The 26,508-nt window shown below is 40.1% G+C and overlaps 1 protein-coding gene across 2 annotated transcripts in view; it reads right to left on the reverse strand.

Annotated features, from left to right (window-relative positions):
* Window positions 1–26,425, reverse strand: part of KCNK2 (potassium two pore domain channel subfamily K member 2) — a 93,388-nt gene extending 66,963 nt beyond the window's left edge. Inside the window, exons 1-3 of one of the 2 annotated variants that reach the window (XM_006089873.3) lie at window positions 26,276–26,425; window positions 22,482–22,792; window positions 5,962–6,079 (exon numbers count right to left, since the gene is read on the reverse strand). In XM_006089873.3, the coding sequence (XP_006089935.1) occupies window positions 5,962–6,079; window positions 22,482–22,792; window position 26,276 (430 nt within the window). In that variant the 5' untranslated portion in view covers window positions 26,277–26,425. Of the gene's footprint in view, window positions 1–5,961; window positions 6,080–22,481; window positions 22,793–26,147 lie in introns of both variants that reach the window. The other variant, XM_023754751.1, reaches the window with a different exon arrangement.
* Window positions 26,426–26,508: the final 83 nt, after the last annotated feature.

Below are 26,508 nucleotides of genomic sequence, written 5' to 3' on the forward strand. Positions count from 1 at the left end.
AAATGAAGCTTCATGATATAACACAACATGCAACATCTTGGCCATTGTTTTTCCTCCTTTCCCTTCACAGGCTCAAGTAGCATTCATTCTCTATGAATATCAAGCTTGCTGCCTAAATATGCACTTCAATATTCAACATTTTGACTCCTTTCTCTTCATTGTATTGGTCACCAAGGCCTGTTGATTCTTGCATCTACTTATTTTAGCATTTTGTCCTTCTCTCATCCTTCAACAGCAACTCTAATAACCCCAATACTCTCCTGCTCCTTCCATCGGTCACTGAAATGACCTAATTGTCCTCTCAGATGTCAGTCTCCATGGATCCTCTTCCTGACAAATGCATCTTCTAATGTCTCTTCAACCTGTCCTTCTATTTGCCAAAAAAGAAAAATCCATGTTCTGACTTACAGTCGGTCCAAAATTCACAAAAATCAAATTATATTCAACTATATCCCCCCCCCCCCCGAGTCAGTCAATAATATTTCCCACCATTCCTTTAAATAATTCCTCTGGTCTAGTCAAATGCTGACTTTTCTAATGCTCAAAATAAATCAAGTTCATTTCTCTCCTTGTATTTTCACTTAGCCACATCACAGACTCAGAGGCTCTATCCCCCCCTTCATCAATCGAAACCAACTTTTTCTTCAAAGCAGAGTTCACATTCAATTTCTCTAGTTAAACCTTTCCACATAATATTTCCTTTTTCTCAATTCTTATAGCACTTAAACCATGGTTCCATGTACGATGTGAATATACTTGTTTCTGTTTTTCTTCAGTTATTTCATACGTGCAAATTTTACCTTGTACATTGGACTGCAGGCAGACCGTGTTCTTTACACCCCTGGCAGTGGCAGAAGTAGCACTGATTCAACAGGAGCTACTTACACCAACTTACTAATTTACATGGTCCTGAGCATGAATCCCTTCAGTGACAAACACCAGTTCTAGATAACTTGCAATTCCCTAACAGAACATACTGTCTCTGACCCCTGATCTAGCCTACATGAACTCCCAACGCCTCAACTGTTTCCTTTCCACCTTTACTCACCTGGAAAATTCCTAGTTATCTTTCCAGTCTCAACTAGGACACTCATTAAGGAAAGTGTTCCTTGCCCCTTTCCTCATCTACCCCAATATCTATGTAAAGTGTCACTCCTACCCACTTCCATGAAAAGTTCTGAAACATACCTGACACACTATAGCGTAAATGATTATTGGCTCTTTTGGCCCCTCAACTGGTCCTTGTGCAACTTAAGCTCAAATAATTGATCTTTTATTGTTGCAGTAGCAGAGTGATGTTGTTTTCTTATTTGTTGAGTCAACAAATGAACAAACAAAAATTTAGTAATGAAAGCTATTGAAAGAGCTAAGAATTTAGTATAATTGGTATCACTTTAGCATTATGTCATATCTAGTAAGCCACGCTTCATACCACTTAGAATGCCTAGTTTTTTATTCCAGAAATAATTATCAGGCACCCACTATGTGTCAGACATTGGGAATACAGAAAAGATTCAAACACATCAAATCCCTTAACCTCACAGAACTTGCATATCTGTGATGAGAGAGGCAATGAAGGATGTTTTTTGCTCCAACTGAGTTGGAAACCACGGAAGGTTCTGAGCAGAAGGTTCCTTTCTGCAAGGATCCTGACACTGAGACGATGCCGGCTGGGACCAAAATGGTAGTTAAATGGTGGGTCTCCTTTAAAGGCAGAGCTGACAGAATTGGCTGGTAGTTGGAAAGTGGGGAGAGAGAGAGAGAGAGAGAAAGAGAGAGAGAGAGAGAGAGAGAGAGAGAGCAGTAAAAAATGGATTTTAGTCTATACAACTTTGGAATGGAATTTGTGAAGGGTTTGGAAGGGCGTGATTTTGGAAAGAGTATACAGACATATGCAGAGATTCTCTAAAATTAGTCCTTAAATTTTAACATTCCATTTTGTGTAATTGAACTCCCCTTGGGCATATTTCCAATGAACAGTAAGGGTAACTTTGGCCTCTAAGGCAAATTGATAATATTGAATAGAAAAGTCTTGGACAATTGCAGCCAATGCAGCTCCCTGAAGCACTACCTGTACCAGGCACCTTATAAAATCCACTGCAATTTATTCTCCAAAACTGTCCCAAGTTCTATTTTTGTTTTTTTTTAAACAGATTTTTTTTTTTTTTTTTACTTTAGAGCAGAAGAGAAAGGGAGAGAGAGAGATAGAAACATCAGTGATGAGAGTCATTGATTGGCTGCCTCCTGCAAGCCCCCTACTGGGGATCAAGCCCGCAACCCAGGCATATGCCCTGGACCCTTCAGTCCACAGGCTGAAGTTCTATCCACTGAGCAAAACCGGCTAGAGCTCAAGTTCTATTTTTAAATGACTGATACAATGCAACTAGTGCTAGAGGTTACAATTTCTATGATTGTTCACACAAGGCTCACACAATTATCATTAACATTATTAGTAATTGCATTTTTTCATTTTTAATTTAGGATTGTTTTATTTAAGTTTGTTAATTCTATGCTGTGTTTCAGTAAGAACAATACAGATTCTATATATGTGGCTCCAGTCAGATATCCAGTAGTACAAATTAGCTTCAAGTTACACATACTGAAAAAAAGAGGTTGAGTGAGCCAGGGGGTGGGGGGGGGGGAGAAGGAGTGATTACATTTTAAATTTTCAAAAGCACACCTATGAAAGAGGCCAAAATGTTCACTGAACCATAGATGATAATCTAGTCCAGGGATGGGGAACCTTTTTCCTGCCAAGGGCCATTTGGACATTTATAACATCATTCGCAGGCATACAAAATTATCAGTTTAAAAATTAGCCTACTATATTTGGTCAGTTAATTAATTTACCTCTAACGGCTTGGCAGGGCCAGACCAAATTATTCTGTGGGCCATATACGGCCTGCGGGCCAGATGTTCCCCACCCCTGATCTAGTGCAAGGTCAGAGGAGGTGGCCTTGACCTGGGAGTAAAAGACCATGAAATATTTCTGGATGACCTAGAATGACTTAACTCACCTAAGACTGAAGCCTGAGATAGAACAGTAGGAGATCTGGGCTGTCAGGCAGCTACCTAAACAACCTAAATAATCAGTTACTGTGCTTAATGGCTATCATTTGGGGTAAGGCTGGTAATAATGGCTTATTTTTTTCATGTGTTGAAGGATATGTCTGCAAAACTTACTGAATTTGGGATTCAAAAAATGAGACTGTTTATAAACATACCCTGCAACAGGAAGGCTGTATAATGACCGAGTCTCCTGTGGAATAATTTAGTGGTGGTCATGATGAGTTATAACTTGGACTTTTGAGTTGTCATTGGGCAGAAACAAACCATTCTCACTCAGTCTGTGAGTTTTTTCCCCTTCCAGACTCTAAGTAGTTTACACAATAAACAGTCATTTCCATAGTAGAAATGACCAAGATGCCTACGCGCCAAAGTTAACCTGTTATTATGGTTAGAAATCAAGGTTGCCATTCTTCCAGATTTTCACAGCCACACAACTTTTGACTTAGCTAATGGAAAAGTAAGAGTAAACATAGTTCCTTGACCTCTTGATGAAGGCAAAAATCAACATGCTAAGGTATTTATTTCACTGGCAAGGGACCCAGCACAAAGAGGCATTCCAGTGGATTCATAATGACAGGTCACTACAGATTCCTCTCAAAGGGAAATTTTAAGCGAGAGTTCGTCCATAAACTGTCCATGCTTTCTTCTTTAGGGCTTTGATATAAAGTACTGATTCGAAACCTTATATACTTGATTTGTCATTTGTCAATGACACCAAGAAATAAAATGAAAATTTTTAGAAACTTACTTCACACCCCAAAAATCAGAGATCAAGCCCAGGAGAGGCATCCTCATCACAAGCATAAGTGGACGGGCAGAACTCGGTTTTGCACATATATTTTCTTTCACTTAAAATTCCTTCATAACTGTGATGGGTCAGTTTCCTTCCTTATCTTGAATATTATGCTTTAAAAAGACCTCTTTCCATTAAACCAGACAGCTACAACTCCTCCTGGTCCCCAAGCCTGGCATTTATGTCCTCTGGGTATTCTTGGGCACTGAATGACTAACAGAAGAGAAGTCATCTACACGTACCCATTCTGCTGCCTAGAAGGTGCTGGGTGTATACATGCTCAAGCTGAGGAAGAGATCACATTCCACTATGTGACCCTTTTATCATTGTAACAGGTGACATGATTAAGAGGCAAAACAGCAAGGGTTTAAACTTTAATTCTTTTTTGTAATCCTCACAGTTCAGTGTTAATTATATATATACTAGAAGCCCGGTGCATGAAATTCATGCAGGGGAGGAGGTCCCTCAACCTGGCCTGCACCCTCTCGCAACCTGGGACCCCTCGGGGGAATTCTGACTGCTGGTTTAGGCCTGATCCCATAGGGATCTCACAGGGATTAGCCTAAATCAGCAGTCAGACATCCCTCTCACAATCCGGTACTGGCTCCTAACCGCTCACCTGCCTGCCTACCTGATCGCCCCTAACCACTCTGCCTGCCTGCCTGATTGCCCCTAACTTCTTGCTTGCCTGCCTGATCGCCCCTAACTGCCTCTGCCTCGGCCCCTGCCACGACGGCTTCATCTGGAAGGATGTCCGGAATGATGTCCAGAAGGTCGTTTGGCTGTCTGGTCTAATTAGCATATTATGTTTTTATTATTATAGATACTAGAGGCCCAGTGCACGAAATTTGTGCATGGGTAGGGTCCCTAAGCCTGGCCGGCAATCAGGGCCAATCTGTGGGGCAACCAGCATGATTGGGGGGACCCCCCACTGGCACCCACCTTTGCTGGTCTGGCGCCGCCCACTCGCTGGTCCCGCCCCCCACTGCCGCCAGTCGCCTCTCTCTGTGGGGTGACTGGTGGGGCGATTGGGGGGCCCACACTGGCACCCGCCTTGGCTGGCCTGGGGCCTGTGGACTGAGGGAAGCTCCTGCATTGAGCCTCTGCCCTCTGGTGGTCAGTGTGCATCATAGCAACCAGTCGTTCTGCTGTTTGGTCGATTTGCATATTAGGCTTTTATTATATAGGATACTAGAGGCCTAGTGCATGGATTCATGCACCAGTGGGGTCCCTCGGCCTGGCCTGTACCCTCTTGCAACCCAGGACCCCTCAGGGGATGTCAGAGAGCTGGTTCTGGCCTGATCCCCGCAGGCCAGGCCAAGGGACCCCATTGGTGCACGAATCCATGCACTGGGCCTCTAGTATGCATATAAGATCTTTGGTTAATCTCGTTCTGCCCTCCCCCTCTCTCCCCTTTCCTCTGAGATGCATCAGTATGTCCCATGTTTCCATGCCTGTGCATTGAGTGTCTGCCTCCGGGTGGTCATTGCGTGTCATAGCTACTGGCCGGTCAGCCAGTCACTTAGGCTTATATATATATATATATTTATATATACTATTGAAAACACAATGTATAAAAAAAAAGCCCTGAAGTAGTTAAAAGGGACATGCATGTAAGAACAGGAATAACCTGTTAAAATGTAGAGTTAAAATCTATAAATTAAAAACGCTGATATCAAATCATTTTAAAAAGTAAAAATTTTACTCCAATCCTTTGTTTCTAAAACCAAAGAATCAAAGATGCAGGAAAATTTAAAACTATTTGCCCTCCCCCACCACACACACACACACACACACACACACACACATACACGCACATCATAATTTCAAGCCATTGCATGAAGTTCCTACCCATTAGTTGAACGACAACTGCACTGCCCTGTAAATTTAACTCAGGATTCTGAAACAATAACTAATTCATTTCCATCATTCCTTTATTCAAACCTTTAAACCTTCTTTCCAAAATTAATTCACTAAAATCTAGTTTTCTACCTTACAAAGACCATTTTGATCAACTGTAAAAAATAAAAAATTCAAACAAATGAATTTTAGCTCACAAGCTGTACCAAAATTAAAAAACAAAATAAGTTGTCTCCTACCTATGGTGGTAATAACAGTGCCAGCAAAGAAGAAGGAACTTCCCAAGTCCCAGTGACTGATTTGATTGGAGGTGTTTCCTAACGGTATAATCCCTGCATTTATTGCTGCCACTATTTGCTGCAAGTTTAAAAAGAAATTCATCAGTACACATGAATCACATGGAGGCATCAAACAGCATATATTCCACCCCAGACGACTAATTAGACAAGGAGTTTCAATTCTAAGGTTTGCTTTTCCACTTAAAGTATACAATATAGATTACAACTTTATACTAAAGAATTTAATAAATTCAATTCTATTTGATAGTAAGTGAATGGATCTGCAGGAAGCTTATCATATTGTATCAATATGCATTCATATCATCCATTAACATATATAGTGACTTATTTACCTTAGCAACTAACTGTAGCAATGCATTTTTAGTAAACATCACAGAATTAAAATATCAGATGGTAAACTACAATTTAAATAATATATATAGCTTCATCAAAAACACAAATATTTCCAAAGTCCTAATCATTTTGAATGTTAAACATAAGTAGCAAAGCCTGGGAAGTGTGAAGCTATAGAGAACATATATCAATGAGGTCCAACAAAACAGGCTAAGATGAGATGGAAAATGCAACCACAATTCACTATTCTCTAAGTAAGTCCATCTATATTTAGATTCTTAGAATCCATGGACCACGAGGATCTAGATGCTGCCTTGAGTAGTACAGACAGATAGACAGACAGATGATGACATTTTAAGCCCTTCTTCAATCATCAGATGTTGGGGAGGGAATGGGGAATTCCACAAACACTAAACATAGAAGGAAATATGAGCCCAACCCACATAGCTCAGTGGTTGAGCATTGATTATGAACCAGAAGGTCACAGTCCCATCAAGCTTGATCCCCAGTAGGCGACGTGCACAAGGCAGCCGATCAATGATTCTCTCTCATCATTGATGTTTCTCTCTCTCTCTCCCCCTCCCCCCTCTTCTCTGAAATGAATAAAAATAAATAAAATAAAAATAAGGGGAATGTGTTAAGAGAAAATGTGTAGTGAAAGAAAAACAGAGAGATTGTTCAGATAAGACATTTCTGTTGGAAACATAGTCTTAGAAATCTTCATCACTTGACTTACAGATTTTAAAATTAGAGGAAACTTCATTTGATAGGCAAAAAAATTAAAGACCTAAGAGGTAAAGTGATTTGTTTAAGGTTATATAGTTTACTGGTGAATGGGCAAACACTACACTGTACTAATACTTGGAGGCACTATCCAAGAAGTTACTGTCAAATGTGATAGAGCAGGTAATCCAGAGCTGAAATACAGAATAAAGTCTCATTCATCTAATTTATTTTCATCTAAAAATTAAAACTACGGTAGCTGTGTGTAAAGTTAATTGAATTATAATTGTTTACATTAACTATGACATATGTTCACTGCAAAAAATTAGAAAAATACAGAAAGTTATAAAGGTATATTATGAATAAAAACTATTCATAATTCTAGAATCCAGAATCCAGAGATAACCACTATTAATTTATTAAGGTATCTTCTCCTGGTATTTTTGTAACCCTTTTTACATAATTGGATTTATGAAATATATGAAATGTATTTTCTATTTTTAATCATTATTCTAGATGCAGTTTTTCCTTGACATTACCATATTTGTTATGGAAATGTCATTTCTCAATATGTAGACATTCTAAAATGTGTCTTATTATAAAAAATGGTGCCGTGAACATTTTTGTGTATAAATACTTTTGCATTTCTGAATATTCCTCGAGAGAGATTTCTAGAAATAAAGTTGCCACATTAAAGATTATGAATATTTTGAAGCACTTGATGTATAGCTATCCAAGAAGGTTATTACAATTTACCATTTCTTTCCCCAACAATTTATAAATGCTTAGCAATACTATTACCTCTAATATTAATATTTTATCTTCACCAAACTAAGAATTATTTCACTTATATATCCTTTATGATGAGTGAGGTTGAACACTAACACTTTATCATATATTCAATGCACACAAATATACACATATCCATGTATATTCACAGTATAATGAAACTAGTTTTGAGTTAATTGATTTTCCTTATCTGACTCTATATTGTAACTTTAATATCAGATAAGACAGTCTACCTGATTATGCTTCTTTTAAAAATGTTTTTTTGTAGTTACTACCTATTATTCTTCCACAAACTTTGGGATTCTTTAGTTAAATTTTATACAAATCTTCATTTCCACAGGCTTACCAAATCCATTGCTTGGATATATGTGCAATCTATAAATTAATTAAGGAGAATGAACACTAGTATAATAATAACACTTCCCATCAAAGAACATGGTATGAATCTCCATTTACTGAGTCCTCTTTAATATCCTAAACTAGAGTATTTTTATATACTTCACATAGGTCTGTAAGGTTCTTCTTAGGTATATTATTATTTCCATTTTAAATTATAACTGGTTAATGCAGTATATTGCTCATTCTCTGCACCAGCAGGTCTCAATTTTTTAAAATCTCAAAAACCACTTTACAGTCTCAAAAAGTATTGAAGACATCAATGAGCTTTTGTACATGTGAGTTATAACTATTGATATTTACTGCATTTGTTTGAATTTATAATTCTTGAAATGTTTGTATTAATTCATGCAAAAAAGAACAATAATCCTGTTATATATGAACATAAGTAACCAACTTTTATGAAAAATAATTGTTTTCCAAAACAAACATTTAGTGACAAGAGGGGCATTATTCTATAATTTTATAAATTTCTTAAATATCTGGCTTAATAGAAAACAGATTCTAATATATATTTCTTCTTTCAATATGCTGAGAGAGAACAACACATTGCCTGCGGAAAACTCATGAGATAATCAGAGTGGAAAGGCAAAAAAAAATCTTAGTACTACGAAGAAAATAGCTTTGAGCTCATCAATCTTCTGAGATGGTCCTGGGACCACATCTTGAGAACTGCTGCTCTATACTACTTCAACTCACTGCTCTTATTATTTCTTTTGTTTCATTGGTTTTGTTTTCTACCAAAGTAAGCAAATTTATAGTTAACAAATACGACATTTTATCTCAGCATCTTTCAATAACTATGTTTTATTACTTTTCATCTCTTATTACATTGCCTAGTATTTCTAAAGCAATGTTAAATAAAAATGATAACAGACTTCTTTGGGGTTTTTTTTTGTCACATAAATTTCTCAATGACGTCAGTGTTTTATCATTAAATATATTGATCATTGGCAAGAAAACGGTATTTAATTAAATAATTATGAGCAGACAAAAAATTAGAAGGACAGATACACTTAAAAAATTTAAAATGTCTTTGGAAATATCTTAAGATAGGAACACACACTTTGCAAGCACAGGCTCAGTGATCTCTAGCCTTATGATTCCCAGGGAAAACTAACATTTCCAGTAAACATCAAGGAAGAGGGGTTGGGATTTAGGTAGATTATAATTGCATCCAAAGTATATTTTTATATTTTACATTCATTTATTCAAAAAGATAATCAATTGCTTAAGGTATTAGGCAATGGGAAAGCAAGAGAAGTAAAAACATGGGCGATATAGATGAGAAAAAATAAGGCATATCTTTAGACTCCACCCCACTAAGTAAATTATTTTATTGACTAGAGGCAAGCTAATTCCTCCAACAATTGACTTAATATAGCTTTCATGACCAGCACCATCATTTTTTAAAATATATTTTATTGATTTTTTACAGAGAGGAAGAGAGAGGGACAGAGAGTTAGAAACATCGATGATGAGAGAGAAACATCGATCAGTTGCCTCCTGCACGCCCCTAACTGGGGATGTGCCCACAACCAAGGTACATGCCCTTGACCGGAATCGAACCTGGGACCCTTCAGTCTGCAGGCCGACACTCTATCCACTAAGCCAAACCGGTTAGGGCAGCACCATCATTTTTTAGCCTGTTCTTTTACTTGTCCATAATGAGGTGCGACATAACCCGGACACTTGGATAAGGGCCACAAATTATTTAAATGAAAAATAAGCAAAAGTAGACTTATAAACAGTATGCCTGACAATGTGTGGGTTGTAAATAGTTATCACAGAGCTGTGATTATTGCAACAGAAGCTTGAGATGGAACTGAGAATATGTCAAATCACTATGAGAATGAATCTACCATGAGGTCCTTTTTCTGGAATATTCTTGTAAATTTATTTTATATTTTTGTACAAGTTCTCTTGGTCACCGCCCACAGGAAATTGAATGCCCTTGGCAAGTGCACTGTCATAGATCTAAGAGTCTGCAATTTCAACATAAATTCAGGCCATTAGATCATTTAACAAATACCTTCATTAGAACTGTTTCTGTATATGCCATATAATGTGACCAAACAATCACTTCATCAATAATAAAAATTCACTTTTCCATTAAAGGCAACTTTTGTGGAACTGAAGTCATGTTGACAACTGATGAATAAGTTGAATTGTTTAGGTTAGGGTGAAGTAATGTTGGGTCCTATGCATTTAATCCTAATATATTATGATTACCTGAAGGGCTTCCAAACTTAAAATCTACAATAGATATAGTAGATCTTGGTTGGATTTTCACTCAATTTTGCACTTCAGTTTATAGTCAATAATAGAATGCACACAGGGAAAGGAAGTTGAATCATAGTCAAGATTATGAGCTTATACTTAGAGTTCTAAGAGGCTTATACTCATAGAGATGATAAAGGTAATTACTCAAAATTATGAAAAACTTAGTTTCCATGACAACAACGGCTTTAGAATCAAAGTTCACAGCATTCTACTGTAAATTTGTGCATTCTTGAATTATAAAAAGTTGATGTCATCTGTCTTTCTAGAACTATTATCAGCTTTAACACCAAATATTGTTAAGACACTTGTTTGTAATCATATGAAACTAGCACAGGTTTGGAACTCAAGAAAATTACTGACAATCATAAAAATGTTCCCATGAGTTCAATGCATGAGCTAATATTTCTGGGACTATTGATAATCCAACAAGAGAGCAAACAAATTCTCGAAAGCTACACCATATTAGCATAATATTCCGCAAGTATACGCAAGTGCAGTTCTCAGCTAATGATAATACTGGGTTGAACCATATAATATTGCCAATATCCAAGAACTTTTTGGCCAACAAAATGACAATTTCATATTATCATGCAAAATAATAGTACTGATATTTTCATGAATAGTATGTTAAACATGCTACATTTCATTGCAGTGTGGTATTTATTACTGCAGCATTAAAGCTAATTCCCATAAGCAGGAAACTTCATAGCAAAACAATCTATCATGGCCTTAGAGTTCTACTGTGAAGAATATATACCTGTCAGTTTAAGTAAAACCCTATATGGCTGAGAATGCTATTCTAGGAAAGCATGGATTACCTAATCCTTATGGGATATTCAAGTTGTGTCCAACTTTGCATATATATGAGAAATCAAGGGATATTATCTAATATTTAAGATGATTACATTTTACAGAAGTAACTTTGTATATTCCTCTTTTGATATCAAATATTCTATACTAATATATATTCTAGCCTCCAATTTGATAAATGAACTTGAGACACATTCCATATAACTTCATTTTTCAGAAATTCTGTAGTTATATGAAGATGGCATTTATGGTTTTTGTTTGTTTTGGCCTAGAAAAAATAGAGGCATCTACATAAATACAGAAAGAAATTCCACAATTATATCCCATAGTTAAATGGACTATTGTAAGAATTGAAAAAGGTGAGATTTTTCTAAATCTAACATCAGTAATCTTTTTCTTCCTACAATATATGTTTCTCATTTCATGCAGAAAAAAAGATGAAGTACATTTGCATATTTTATACAGAACACAGGGGATTAAATATGCTATATTTAGAGTCTACTAAAGGAGCACATTTTCAAGGTTTTCCCAGAGTATATCTTTTAAGTGACCAAGACAACATGCAATCACATTTTTAATCTATCAATTTTTTTTCATAGTTTCTTTAAAAGACTTTCAAAGTCCTGGACCATGTTTCCAAGTAATAGATGACCAAAGTTTAACCACACATTAACTAGAAATTCTTATAAGGCACCCTTTTATTTATTTTTTAAGGCGCCCTTTAAAAAAAACACCTCAAAAGACTTAATTCTTATAACGTAGAAAGGCTAGCATTTCCAACAGGAAGCAGTATCTGCACAACCATCTTTGGAAAGCACCTCAAAACGTCAACATCTCGATTACCTTCCCAGGTCTCTCCTCCTATTGGGGATTACGCATTGCATGTCAAAGCTATTTTTATACAGACTAATGAAGTGCACACCCTTTTTCTTGCTCTTTTGAAAGTGCAAATTGATTTCCCATTAATAAAAACAAAAGCTTAAAGTCCAAAACAGGGAACCACAGAATTAGTTGGAGGTGGACCGGAAGCAGGAGGCGTACTCCTGGGTGTAGGGCTGTATCCCTTGGTTACATCCACCTTGGAAGATTTTTTTCAATCATAAAAGTAATATACATAGTACTGAACATTTGGAAAAATAAGAATTACAAAATCACTCACAGTCTGTAAAAGAGATTTTTTTTGCAACCTGCATGTATTTAACTTTTAGTTTTGTTAAAGGTTATAATCATCAAACCTGCTTTCAACTATTTTCATAAAACATAAGCATGTTCCAAGGCATTTTGAAGTCATCCATATCTCACTTCATAGACATCTCATCGAGTAGCTACAGGTAACAGTTTACTTAACCACTTCTCTATCACTGAGTGAATTTGTTTAACGGCATCCAAGGGTCATCAGTGACCATCTTGCAAGTTGTTATAGAGATGGTTTATATATCAAACAAGGACTGAACTTGAAACACTGGAGTTCTGCTGTTCTTTGAGCCCTGCATGGAATGACACTGTGGTGCAGCAGGCTAACATGTGGTTGGGACCCCCGAGTCACTGCAACACGGAAGGAGCCAGAAAAATACACGTGAAGCCAGCATACCGAGCCCTGCATTTCCCCAGCTGTACGTGCTTTCATGGGTTTTCCTAGATCCCATATTATTGTATGGCATACTAATAGTCTATCAGAATATTAATCTCTGTCTATCTTTCTGGCCCCTTTCATCTCAGCATAAGTTGGGGGATAAGATTAATAAAAGAAAAGAAAAATATGGAGAGAGGAGGTTGAGTGAGAAGTCAGAAAGAAACAAAAGGGCATATAGAAGGGAGAAAGATAAAGGTTGCTGAGATAACAAAGAAGAGACAGTTCTACAAGCATAAGCTAGGAATTAATACAACTCACAGTCACTCTATCTAGGAAGTTCTATAAAAGAGGTTGTCCTTAAAATAGGATTTGTGTGGGCAGAAGACTGAGATCAAGGAGACACAGCATCGAAGAACACGGTACATTTTTATACCATTTAGCCTAAGGCCAACCACACTAACCAGCATTTATTCATGCACTGTTTCTAAGGCCTGACATTCTAAACTGATGGAAAAAATAGCCCAAAATGGAATGAGGGAGTTTCACTGTCAATTATATGTATCCATAGAATCCCCAAATTTGGAAATTCTGTTGGCTTTTTTAATAGAATGTCACTGATTTTTGCTCATCTGATTTTCCAGTACACATAAGCATATATATTTCCACAATAACTACAAGTTTAAACAGGTTTCATGGGTTTTAAAAACAAATGATTTTTTTCCTGCCCTTCCTAAATATGTAACTAAAAGATCATAACTAATCTCAGCCTCTGTACACACACACACACACACAAACACACACACACACACACACACACACACACACACACACACACACACACCAGAGACCAGTTCATCTGAGTTGTATTTGAGTAAATCTAACTTTTCACAACCCAAATTAGTCATTGATAAAGGTCAAATATCACAATACTAAAACATTCCAATGCTATTCTAATAGACACTTCCTCTGCTTCAAGCCCTGTAAAATTTATGTATTTCTCACTTCCACGGAGTTGACTCATTGCCATTAAATAAGCCTACAAGAAATGTCTGTGCTTTCAGGTTCCAGGTAGAATATCCTCATACACTACCGATAAATGTACTGATGACTTGCTAACATTATGCAGAGAAAAGGAAGTCTTACAAAACTGTTTAATATGTTTATATTTCTTGGTTCAATGTCACCCAATCAAGACAGCAAAAATAGCATATGAATTACTTCCTAAAATGTAGTGATTCATCCTCTTCCTGTCTTAGCTTCTTAGCTTTCCTCCAAGTTTCCCCATCATTCTCAATTACACACCCATACACTCCCCAGTTAAAATAAATACTGAATTAGCTGAAATCTACTTTGTTGAGAAACAGGAACATGATAGAATTTCTTATACTTCTTCAAGCCGAATGGAATGACAGGGCTACCTTTTGACAAGTGTCCAATAGCTATTGCACAAAAATGCAATTAAACCCTTCCCTCGGGCACCTCTCAGACTGACTTAAGAGTGTCACACCACAACCATCAGCACCGAAAACGAGCCTGGCATCTCTCCCCATGTTTTCTGCATTAGTCATTCACAGATGCTGTATTATTCATCTTTATTCACACAAGGATACCAGTCCCAAGAGCATTTCAGGGCACAGCAACCAACTTATGAAGATGCCATTACTAGAGCCATCTTTTTTTGGTATTGATTTCCTGCCCTTCCTAAATATGTAACTAAAAGGACATAACAAGGATTGAAGATCTCAGCTTCTGTACACACATGCACAACCAGCAAAGAGACCAGTTAATCAGATTTGTATTTGAGTAAATCAAACATTTCACAGTCCAAATTAGTTATCAATAAAGGTCAAACCCAAAACCTGGGTGTGTGCTCTGACAGGGAATCGAACCAGCTACCTTTTGATGTACTGGACAACACTCCAACCAACTGAGCCACACAGGCCAGGGCGCTAGAGTGATCTTTAAGGGATGATGGATCTCATGACTGGAGAAGTATCAAGTTGGACCAAACATCTTAGTGATATTCACTTCTCTCCTGCCCTCAGACTCCCTCGAAACAACAATGTATTTATGTTGGTGGAACAAGCAGGATACATTTAAACTGGGCAGAGAGAGAGAGGAATGAAAAGTCACAGTGAGCAACATGAGTTTCTTGAGGGCCCGGGAGATGCATGAAGGGGGAAGAGTGAGCGCATCAGGAGGTGACTGAAAGCATTTGAACTTCACTCACTGTTTCACTTTTACTCACCACTGTGCTTCTATTGAGTGTCCTCTAGAGTCTACTTGGAACCAGCACTGTAAGACTGAGGTGCTTCACCATCTCATAAAAATACCCCTGTGACCATTATCAATATGGTATCACATAACAGAAATCAGGTACATAGTATTTATCTTCCACAAAAGCTGAGGCACAGAGGGGTTAAATGGATCACTAGTTCCAAGAAAGTAAAAATAATAAAAACAAAATAAATGAAAGCAGTAAAATTAAAAAAATTTTTTTTATGGTTTCAGCCTCAGGTCTTGGTGTTACAGTTCAGCTATATCATAGCTTTGGTTGCCGAGCTTGGGGCATAGCTATTGCTTGTAATTTATTTCTGTGTGAAAACACTTTAAAGGCTCCAAGTAATACATAAATGTATAATTAAAATTTTTTAAAAGAATCCATTCATAAGTTTGAAAGTGGGTGAACATCCTGTTTATTTTATCCACATGTGTATAATGTGTCCCAAATGGTCACAGGACTTATCTTTTATGACTGTGTCATATACAGCCTGTGTGTTTAGTGTTTGAGCTAACTGCTCAAAAATTATTTGTGTCGTGTTTGGGCTTAATGATTGCTGATTATATATGAAATTACTATCATGAGTTTATAGACTACAGTACCAATTGACTATTACAGAGCATGGTAAAGAGAGGAAGACTTGGCAGGAGCATTTGACAGAGCTGGTCTCTCCCACTTTGTGACATGTCCTCACTTGGCTCATAGAACACCATGCTCTCTGATTTCCTCTAATCTCCCTGACTACTGTCTCATTGCCCTCACCTCTGAGTCCCTGGTCCTGTCCCTCTCCATCCATCCACACTCCTAGGTGATTTCATGTAGCATCACCAAGATGCTCATAACTCCCAAATGTATACTTCACTCTGGACCGCTCCCCTGTCTGAGTGTCTGAAAAGCAACTCAAACCAATCATATGCCAACTCGGACTCCCGAGCTCATCCCTGAAACTTGCTCCATCTGAGTTGTCCCCATCTCATTAACTGGCATCTTCATTTTTCTAGTTCTTTTTTTTTTAATATATGTTTTATTGATTTTTTACAGAGAGGAAGGGAGAGGGATAGAGAGTTAGAAACATTGATGAGAGAGAAACATCGATCAGCTGCCTCCCGCACACCTCCCACTGGGGATGCGCTCGCAACCCAGGCACATACCCTTGACCGGAATCGAACCTGGGACCTTTCAGTCCGCAGGCCGACGCTCTATCCACTGAGCCAAACCGGTTTCGGCAAATTTTTCTAGTTCTTCATCCTTGATTTCTTTCACACCTCACCTCAAATCCTGCTAAGTTTATTTTTGAAATCTCCCAATTTGATCACATCTCATCACATCCACTGCTTCTGTCCTCACCCAGACCATCCACCATCTCCCCACAGGGTTCATGAGTAGATCCCCAACTGCATTCTAGTATCACAGGACAGACACTGTGATTCTTTTTAAAAAAATATGTTTTCAATGATTTCAGAGAGAGGAAGGGAGAGAGATAGAAACATCAAAAATGAGAGCCCGGCTGGTGTGGCTCAGTAATTGAGCATCAACCTATGAACCAGGAGGTCACAGTTCGATTCCAGGTCTAGGCACATGCCCAGGTTGCAGGCAGGATCCCCAGTAGGGAGTGTGCAGGAGACAGCCGATCTATGATTCTCGCTCATCATTGATGTTTCTATCTCTTTCTCCCTTTCCCGTCCTCTCTGAAATCAATAAAGATATTTTAAAAAAATTAGAATCATTGATTGGCCACCTCCTATGGGTTGAAAGACAAGATCAGCCAAAAGGGATGCCTCCTGCACCAATTAGCCAAGTTGTGAATACAAAGAAAAGTTCTTAAGGAAATTAAAAGTGCTACTCCAGTGCGCACATGAACAAGAAAGTGAAAGAACCTTATTGCTGATGTGTAGAAACTTTTAATGGTCTGGATAGATCAAACCAACAACCTTCCTTTAAGCTAAAGGCTAATCCAGAGCAAGGCTGTAACTCTGCTCAGTTCTATGAAGACTGAGAGAGGTGAGGAAGCTGCAGAAGAAAATTGTGAAGCTATTTTGGTTCATGAGGAATAAGGAAAGAAGCTGTCTCCACAACATAAAAGTGCAAGGTGAAGTCAAATAAGGACGATACAGAAGCCACAGAAAATTAGCTAGAAGACCCTGCTAAGATAATTAATGAAGGTGGTTACAGTAAACAACGGATTTTCAATGTAGACAAAACAGCTTCCTATTTGAAAAAAGATGCCATCTAGAACTTTCATAACTAGAGAGAATTAGTCAATGGCTCATGGCTGGCTTCAAAGTTTCAAAGAACCTGCTGACTCTCTTGTTAGGGGTTAAATGCAACTGGTGACTCTAAGTTGAAGCCATTGTTCATTTACCATTCCGAAAATCCTAGGGCCGTTAAGAGTTATGCGAAATCTACTCTGCCTGTGCTCTATAAATGGAACAACAAAGCCTCAATTATAGCACATCTGTTTACAACATGGTTTAAAGAATCTTTTAAGCCCACCGTTTGAGACCTGCTGCTCAAAAACACAAAATCCTTTCAAAATATTATGGCTCATTGGCAATATACCTGGTCACACAAAAGCTCTGATGGACATGTACAGTGAGATGAATGTTGTTTTCATGTCTTCTAACACAACATCCATTCTGCAGCCCATGGATGTAATGTCCACATTCAAGTCTTATTATTTAAGAAATAGATTTCGTAAGGCTTTTGCTGCCATAGATATTGATTCCTCTGATGGATCTGAGGAAAGTAAATTGAAAGCTTTGGAAAGGATCCACCATTCTAGATGCCATTAAGAATATTCATTTGTGGTCCATGAGAAGAGGTCAAAATATCAACGTTAATAGGAATTTGGAAGAAATTGATTCCAACCCACATGGACGACTTTGAAGGGAGACTTCAGTGAAGGAAGTCACTGCAGATGTGCTGGAAATAGCGAAAGAACTAGAATTAGAAGAGGAGCCTGAAGAGGTGACTGAATTGCTACATCTCATGACCAAACTTGAATGGATGAGAAGTTGCTTCTTATGGATGAGCAAAGAGTGGTTTCTTGAGACAGAACAAACTGATGGTGAAGATGCTGTGAAGATAGCTGAGATGACAACAAAGAATTTAAACTACTACATGAACTCAGTTGAGAAAGCAGCAGCAGGTTATGAGGGGACTGATTCCAATTGAGAAAGAATTTCTACTGTGGGTAAAATGCTCTCAAACAGCATCACATGCTACAGAGAAAGCAGTCCTGGAAGGCAGGGTCCACTGATGTGGCAACCTTCAGAAACCACCACCCTGCTCAGTCAGCAGCCCTCAACATCCTGGCAAGACCCTCCACCAGCAAAAAGATGATGACTCACCGAAGGCCCAGATGATGACTAGCATTTTTTAGCAATAAAGTGTTTTTTAATTAAGGTATTTATGATGTATTAAGACATGATGCTATTGTTTTAAGACACTAGTCTACAGTATATTGTAAACAGAACTTTTACATGCACTGGGAAATAAAAAAAATCGTGACTTGCTTCATTGTAATATTAGCTTTGTTGTGGTGGTCTGGAACCAAACCCACAATATCTCCACGGTATGCCTGCATTATCTTTCAGATCTCCAGTTTTTCCCCAACTTCAACGCAGCCTGATCAGAGGAAAACTCCCAGCCCCTGGTTTCAACCTGGGAAGGGGAAGAGTTGGAAAGTGCATCTAATGTTCTGGATTTCTAGGGTACTGCCTAAGGGACTGGTTTCTTTTCTTTTCTTTTTTTTTAAATATATATATATATATATATATATATATATATATATATATATATATATATATATATAATTTCAGAGAGGAAGGCGGGGGAGAGAGAGATAGAAACATCAATGATGAGAGAGAATCATTGATCGGCTGCCTCCAGCATGCCCCACACTGGGGATCGAGCCCAATACCCAGGCATGTGCCCTGACAGGGAATCGAACCATGACCTCCTGGTTCATAGCTTGATGCTCAACCACTGAGCCACGCTGGCTGGGCGGGACTGGTTTCCATCTTGCCTGTTTCAGAGCACTGATGGGACCCGGCACAGTCTAGTTGCCTGGGGGACACTGAGAACAAAAGTGAGCTGGACTTCTTGCCTCTGCTCCAGAGGACCCATGGTACAACAGACAGAGGCCAGCATAGCTTGGCAGCCTGTCCATCGTGGGGCAAGAAAAGAGTGGAGCGTGTGTCCAACATTCTAGCTTTTCAGGGGCTGCCCAAAGAGATGGTTTCTGTCTTGCCCAACGCAGAGTACAGGCAGGATGCAGCACCCTCTGCAAACTTGGGGACCACTGAGAATAAAAGTGACTTGAATGGCTTCCAGCAGCTCCAGAAAACCTGCAGTACTGCGGACAGACACCAGAGGTAGCAAGAGATTACAAGCCCCTAAAAAAAGAGAAACTGGCAAATCCATGTAATTGGGAATTTACATGCACAAGTCCAGAGAAGATGAATCTACAGCAAAGGTTTGAGAGGCCTCTCAAGCTCAGCTAATTGGTAAAAGTCTTTCCCTACACATAGTCAGTCGGTAAAGATTGAAGAGGTGGCTGTTTTTTCAAATGGATAGATCACAACAGAAAGAGACAGGGAAGCATGGCTCAATGAAAGGAACGGAATAAACCTCCAGAAACAAAGTTATAATAATATATGTATTAGTGAGGCTTTAAAGGATGATTAAGTAGGAAAATAAATGTGGAAAACACTTTGAAATTTATGAAAATCAGACGAGTGAAATGTAATTCTAATATATGATTACTGGCTCATTTGCCTTCCTCCCTATTAAAACGCTGATCTTGGTCCTTGAAGCCACGCCATTATAAAGATTTATCTTATCAAAGAGAGAGAAAATAATCTATTAAAGCCAGATGCTTATAAAGGTGAGTGATGTAACAATAAATAATGGGCAACTTCTGCGTTGAAAAAATACTAAATAAGCACAAAAATACTCAACCAGCAGTGAATCTTAATGAAGCTAAAGTGGATTGCCTCTGTGGGGCAGAAAGAAAAGAATTAGGTCATATATTGAGCTCTGTTTGTTGGCATTCCAAAAGCAATGTAGCAAAAATGACCAGTCTCCACCTCCAGATGGTCTCCACCTGCCATGACCTTCACATTGTTTGCACGATCCTAGGTACTACATCTGGGTGGTGCTGAGGAGTGGGATCATCGAAATCACACAGTTTCCTCCAGCAGTGCCCCGAAACCCCAGGCCTTGTTCTCCTGTCCACGACCAAACACATCTCAATTCAGAGTCTAAGAATCAGATATTTCAACCCCCCAAATGGGATGGAGTAGGAGTATGGGATAAGGGGATAACAACAGCAAACAAAGCTAACATTTTTTAAGCACTTAAATGCTTTACTTGAATTACCTCTTTATTCTTCACAGCAACCCTATTTTATAGGTATTCTTTCCTCAGTCCAGAGAGAACACTTAAAGTTTAGAGAGAAAAATTACTTGCTCAAGATGGCACCTCTTTTAAAAAAGGACTCAATTGGCCAAAACCGGTTTGGCTCAGTGGATAGAGCGTTGGCCTGCGGACTGAAGGGTCCCGGGTTCGATTCCGGTCAAGGGCATGTACCTGGGTTGCAGGCACATCCCCAGTGGGAGATGTGCAGGAGGCAGCTGATCGATGTTTCTCTCTCATCGATGTTTCTAACTCTCTATCTCTCTCCCTTCCTCTCTGTAAAAAATCAATAAAATATATTTTAAAAAAAAGGACTCAATTGCAGTTTAAAACACATCTATCCCAAAGTTTAGGCTTTTACCACTACTCTGAGCTACCTCCAAGACAACCTAGGGCTCTTCTTCTTCTTTTTTTTAATTAGAGCTCTTCTTCTAACACCCAAGGGACATGGGGATTCTTCAGAGATTTTTAGTACCTCTTAAGATTATGAGGCACAAAGAGAGTGAAGTGATCGAGATCTTATGTAGGAACAGGCAATGGAATGGGTGGAACAATGATATTAGCTGTCAGGTGCACTGTCTACTGAAAACGTTGCTACCATCTAAAAATAATAGAGAATTCAGTATATGAGGAGCCTTTTCAAAATTTAAGTCAAATAAGTGAGACACAGAAGTGTCTGAATGTGGTAGGAGCTAAATGAGGGTCAGAGAATATTAACTTTGATAATTTTGAATAAAACTTGAATAATAACTTCTATGTGTATTCTACAAACATAAAGGGCTACGAAGGGCAGAGGTAGCATTTGGGAATCCATGGCCAAAGGAAATAAGAGAGGAAAGGTCTTAGAACACGAAACTGGATTAAAACCAATAATAATTTCTTCCCTCAGTCTACTGTTTCAACTCATTCAAATGATGTAAAACCAACTATAAGATGAGGAAGAGTGTTTTCAACAACCAGTCAGATCTCTCCTTAAAAGAACGTTCTAGGGCTTTCTTCTTGACCAGGATTCTTGGTTTGGCTTAGGTTTCATGCAAAGAAAAATCTACAACAAAAATATGGCTATCTCCCAGGAGCCTAACTGAAACTTGCAAGTCACTTTGGGATTATATTTTAAAACGAAGTGTTTTTCCATAAAGATACTACTCTGCTTTTATAGAGTAAATTAAAACTAAATTCGTTTTTATTCAAGAATTCTATTTTTCCATACAGTGTACACTGCTTTTAGTTGGGGTTTAGAGAAGCAATGATTAATCACTTGTCCCTAGGTACTTAGAAAAGGCAATTATCAGTTATATTGGGCTAGATGAAAGATGGGAGTTACAACTTGTTAACCTCGAGGGTGCCAAGCTCAGAGGATCACGCCACAAACTCCTCTTTTTTATCTTACGATGGCCACTGCCACAATGAACACGGCTCTCCTGCCTTGTGTTTCCCTCTCATTTGCCACAGCAAATTTTCTCAGGCGGCAATGTCCACTTAGCCAGAAGGACGTCCAGCAAGTAACCCCAGGTCCACAGGGGTCCACTGGCAGTTCTAAGGCAGGGCAAAGGGACAGAGAGCTGGGAGAGGCCAGGACAGAAATACAGAAGAGCAGGAACAGAAGAGGGTGAGAAGAAAGAATGGGAGGGAGGCATAAAGGAAAAGGAGAAGAAGAGGTGGCAGAAGTAAGAAAAGAGGGAAGATGTATTGAAAGGAGACCGTCTGCAGAGAATTCTATGCGAAGGAGAAAAGTGGACCAGGGGCCCCCACAGGCAAATCAGGACAGCTTTGTGCTATGAGTTGCCTCCTCTCACGCCTAGTCTTTCTCCCCCCCACAGAGGAAGCAGAGTAACCACCCCTCTGTGCCATCACCTGGATGAGCTCGTCCAGCTCAGTCGAGTTGACACAGGAGTGCTGGGAAATGAAGGTTTGCTTCTGGATCACGATGGTGGTCCTCTGGGAAATCTCGTGAGGCTGCTCCAATGCTTTGAACACGGTGGCGCCGATGATCAGGTAGAGGACAACCACCAGGAAAATCGTGGAGACCGTCTTCCATTTCATAACATTAATGGTCGTGTCACTCTCCACCCGGGAAGCAAGCACGGTGGGTTTCGTGGAAAACGAGAGCCTGGGCTTGGAGTTCTGAGCGGCAGATTTTGGATCCAGCAAGTCAGGTGCCGCCACTGGTAAGAGAGAAGGAGGGTTAGGCTGGAGGAGGTCAGTGGGGTAACGGCTGGGCTTGTCTAACGGGTGGCAAAGGTTGACGGAATTCTGCTCTCCTGGTGGAAGCTCTGGAACCAGAAACGCACCCAGGAGCATATGAATGGGTTCAAGGGAAAGGGGCTGGGCCTTCGCTCTCTGCTGCTATTGGGGATCCAGATGGGAGGGGGAGGAAAAACAAACAGGAGTTGGACCGAGAAACTTAAAAAAATAAAAGCATGCTCGCCCAGCTAGTGTGGCTCAGTGGTTGAGCATCGACCTATGAACCAGGAGGTCATGGTTCAATTCCCGGTCAGGGCACATGCCTGGGCTGCTGGCTCGATGCCCAGTGGAGGGCGTGCAGGAGGCAGCCAATAAATGATTCCCTCTAATTGTTGATGTGTCTATCTCTCTGTCCCTCTCCCTTCCTCTCTGACATGTCTGAGGTCTTTCTCCGGGAGAGATTCCAGCCGCTGTCTCCAACCGTCCCCTTTCTCCGGGAGTCCTCCGCCTTTCCCGGCTGCAAACTGTCTCCCAGCTGAATCTCCTCTGCTTATTCGGGCTGTATGTTACCCGCTTCAGCTGCTCACTCCTATCTGCTCTGGAACAAGGCACGGGACACCTCCGTCTATACCTCCGCCATTTTTTCTCTCTCCTAATTAATTTCAAAATTTGTATCTGTCCACCATGAGTCAACAAAGACTTACTGAACTGCTAAGAGTTGCTGATGCTAAAGTAGATATCTGAATACTCGTGAAGAAGGTTCCTGGATACTCCCCTTCTCTAGCACGTAACACTCTATACCACAGCAATCAACGTAAATAACATTCTCTACTTTTGCCTTTAAAAATTCATTATAATAAAGGAATTGTATTATAAGTGAATTTATGACCCAGATGCTATTGCTCAAAGTAAAACATTAGTAATTTTCTGGTAATACATGATGATGGTAAATAAACCACAGTAGCCCAATCATTTCTTTTTGCTTAAGCATTCTCTATGTTTTGTTATTCAATCTCTGACATGTGTATAAAAACAAGAATATCGCTACCCATTGTGGAAAAATCCTTGGTGCAGCCAAGACATGACAAGTTCCTTCCATTTCAACAGTGAACATTATCAAGAAAAAAAGTTTAAAACCTTGTCTCACACCTTGGACCCTACGTGCTCTGTACAAAGCTAATTGCTCCATTAGCATGAATTTCTGTGTTCCCTTACAAATTCCCATATACTCTGAGGTGACTCTAAATCCATTTATTATTCATCTGAGCTGTTCAAAAATATCATTAATGGATTCCTTTTTAGCTAATACAAGAGATACTAGCCTTCTACTTGCTAAGGGGAAAATAAGCCATCTATTACAATATATTTGATTGGAAAAATAACATTGAACCAAAAGGGGTAATAGAATGGCCAACAAAGGAAATTTTAAAAAGCCACCAACTCAACTAGAATAATCAACTTATTGTCCGTAATTGTTATAGAAACAAGTAAAAATAGTATCTATAATACAGGTCTAATAAAATGATAACCTAATCTAAAAGACACTTTGGGGTAAGTATTTGGGAAATCCCAATGGAATTGCCCCTAAATACCCTACAGGAACCTGAAATTACTTGAGGATGAGAAGGAAATACAGCAGAGAATGTCAATTTTCACGTGGCTACATACCTTGCCCTCTTGACTACCGCTGAGTTCAATTTAGGACGACCACAGTCTGAATTCATAAACTAAGTCTTCAGTTGCCCATCAAAAAAGAAGCTTTGCAAACAAAGCTATTTGAAGCACCAGTGCTAAGCAGTGTTGTAAAATGATGGCAGATAACAGAGGGATCCTCAACCAGCAAAGCTCTGAGTGCTTCTGACTTGGAAGAGAGGAAGCCAGAGCCCTGATGGGGTAACAGTACCTGTACATACGTGGGATCGCCACATACGGTCCCGACAGCAGTGAAGTATAGGTATGTACACGTTTCTCCCCTGGGATACTCCTCTGCTCCACAAAGCCCCAAACTAATAGACACTTTTAACATCTCATGTTCGTAAAGGCAACTTCACTCAAAATTAACGCTGGCTATGTGTTTAGAATTTTCATTTTTTTCAAACACACACACACAACACACACTTTTTAAATAGAAATGCTGATAATAGCTAAAATCACTGTCATCTGCTGTCTAACCGCCCCACCAGGCCTCCACGCTGCCTTATGAGTTTGAGTGAAAAATAAAGGTCATAACCTAAAATTTAGCCATTTTTGGAATAAAAATTAACAAAATCACATAGAAGCTCAACATTCTGTCTCTCTGGAGGAAGCTGCCCAAGCCTTTCTCGGCAGTGCTCTGTTCTCTCCTGTTTCTGATGGTTCACATGAGTTGTGTCCAGTCTGCAGAACTGGAAAACACCAAGACGATGTACCTGGGTGCTCCCCAAATCCCATCCCTAAATCCCCACGCCAAACTAAACATCATTATAAGCTTTCGGAGGAAGGGGACAGGTATATTTTTAAAAGTAAGTGTGTGTGTGTGTGTGTGTGTGTGTGTGTGTGTGTCTGTGTGTCTGTGTGTTAAGCTAATACCTTTCCTGACGGAGTTTATTTTAAGCTATTGCCGTATCTTTTAATTAGCAGAAATACATATGATGCACATGAACTGGCAAGATAGAAAATGAAAAAGCAACAGCCTTTCCTCTCCGTCTAATATGAGAAACCCTCCGGTTTCCCTCTCCAGCCCTTTGGGGTATGATCAGCAAGAGAAGCTACTCAGCACAAGGAGTCAGGGACTGGCCCCCTCCACACGCTCTGGGCACCACCACTGCCTCCCTCCTCTGCCCCCAGCACATCAGCCTCCTCTCAATCCTGCTCTCCCATCCTCACCCAGGTATGTCTGCTTCGCTCTGCTCCCGGATTCAATGGACGACCCAATACCAAGAGAAACGAGCTTTTTTTCAGCACCACCGCCCGTCCCACCACGCAATGGGCAATGGGCAACGGGCAACAAGTGTGCCCAGGGTCACCACGCGTCCTGCCTGTCGGTTGCTCCCTAGGGTTGACCCTCCTCCTTCGGAAACTCGCCCCCCCCCCCCCCCACACACACACACGGTGTCTCAAACCCATTCCCAAGGCAGATGCAAAACCTCCAGGCACCTGCAGGAGACCAGGGAGAAGCAGCAGGAGAGGAGCAGGGATAGGGTTGCCTCCAACCCCAGATTATGACCCAACACCTAGGACGGGAAATGAAGGTGGAAATGGTCCGCTTGCCGCCAGCGGGGCGTCAGCAACCCTCCCCGGACCAGCTGGGGCGGGAAAGCGCGGGGCGGGCGGCGGAGGGGGTCCCCGGGGTCTCACCTCCTGCGCTAGAGCCGGGTTTCTCCGGCGAGGCACTGGGCAGCATGAGGCATGCAGCATTCAAAATGTTCTCTTTTATTTTGCAAAAGATGGACTTGAACCTTTTACACACACGCCACGGTACTCACTTCTTATTCAGAGGCGGGCTGCGCGCTCCGAGCTGCACGGGCAGGCATTTTCCCCGGCTTTGTGTTACAAGGTGGGGAGCGCGGGGCTGGACGCGGGAGGGGGTGGGGGCAGCGTGAGGAGCCACGAAATCGCGGGAAGGAGGGGACACCCGCGGGCTGGGCAGAGGGCGAGGCCGAGGCCAAGTTGGGCTCGGGCAGCCGCCGCCCCCGCGCGCGCCTGCGGACGGGCCCGG

This window comes from Myotis lucifugus, unplaced genomic scaffold (assembly GCF_000147115.1).
Source record: "Myotis lucifugus unplaced genomic scaffold, Myoluc2.0 scaffold_65, whole genome shotgun sequence".
NCBI classification, from domain to species: Eukaryota; Metazoa; Chordata; class Mammalia; order Chiroptera; family Vespertilionidae; genus Myotis; species Myotis lucifugus.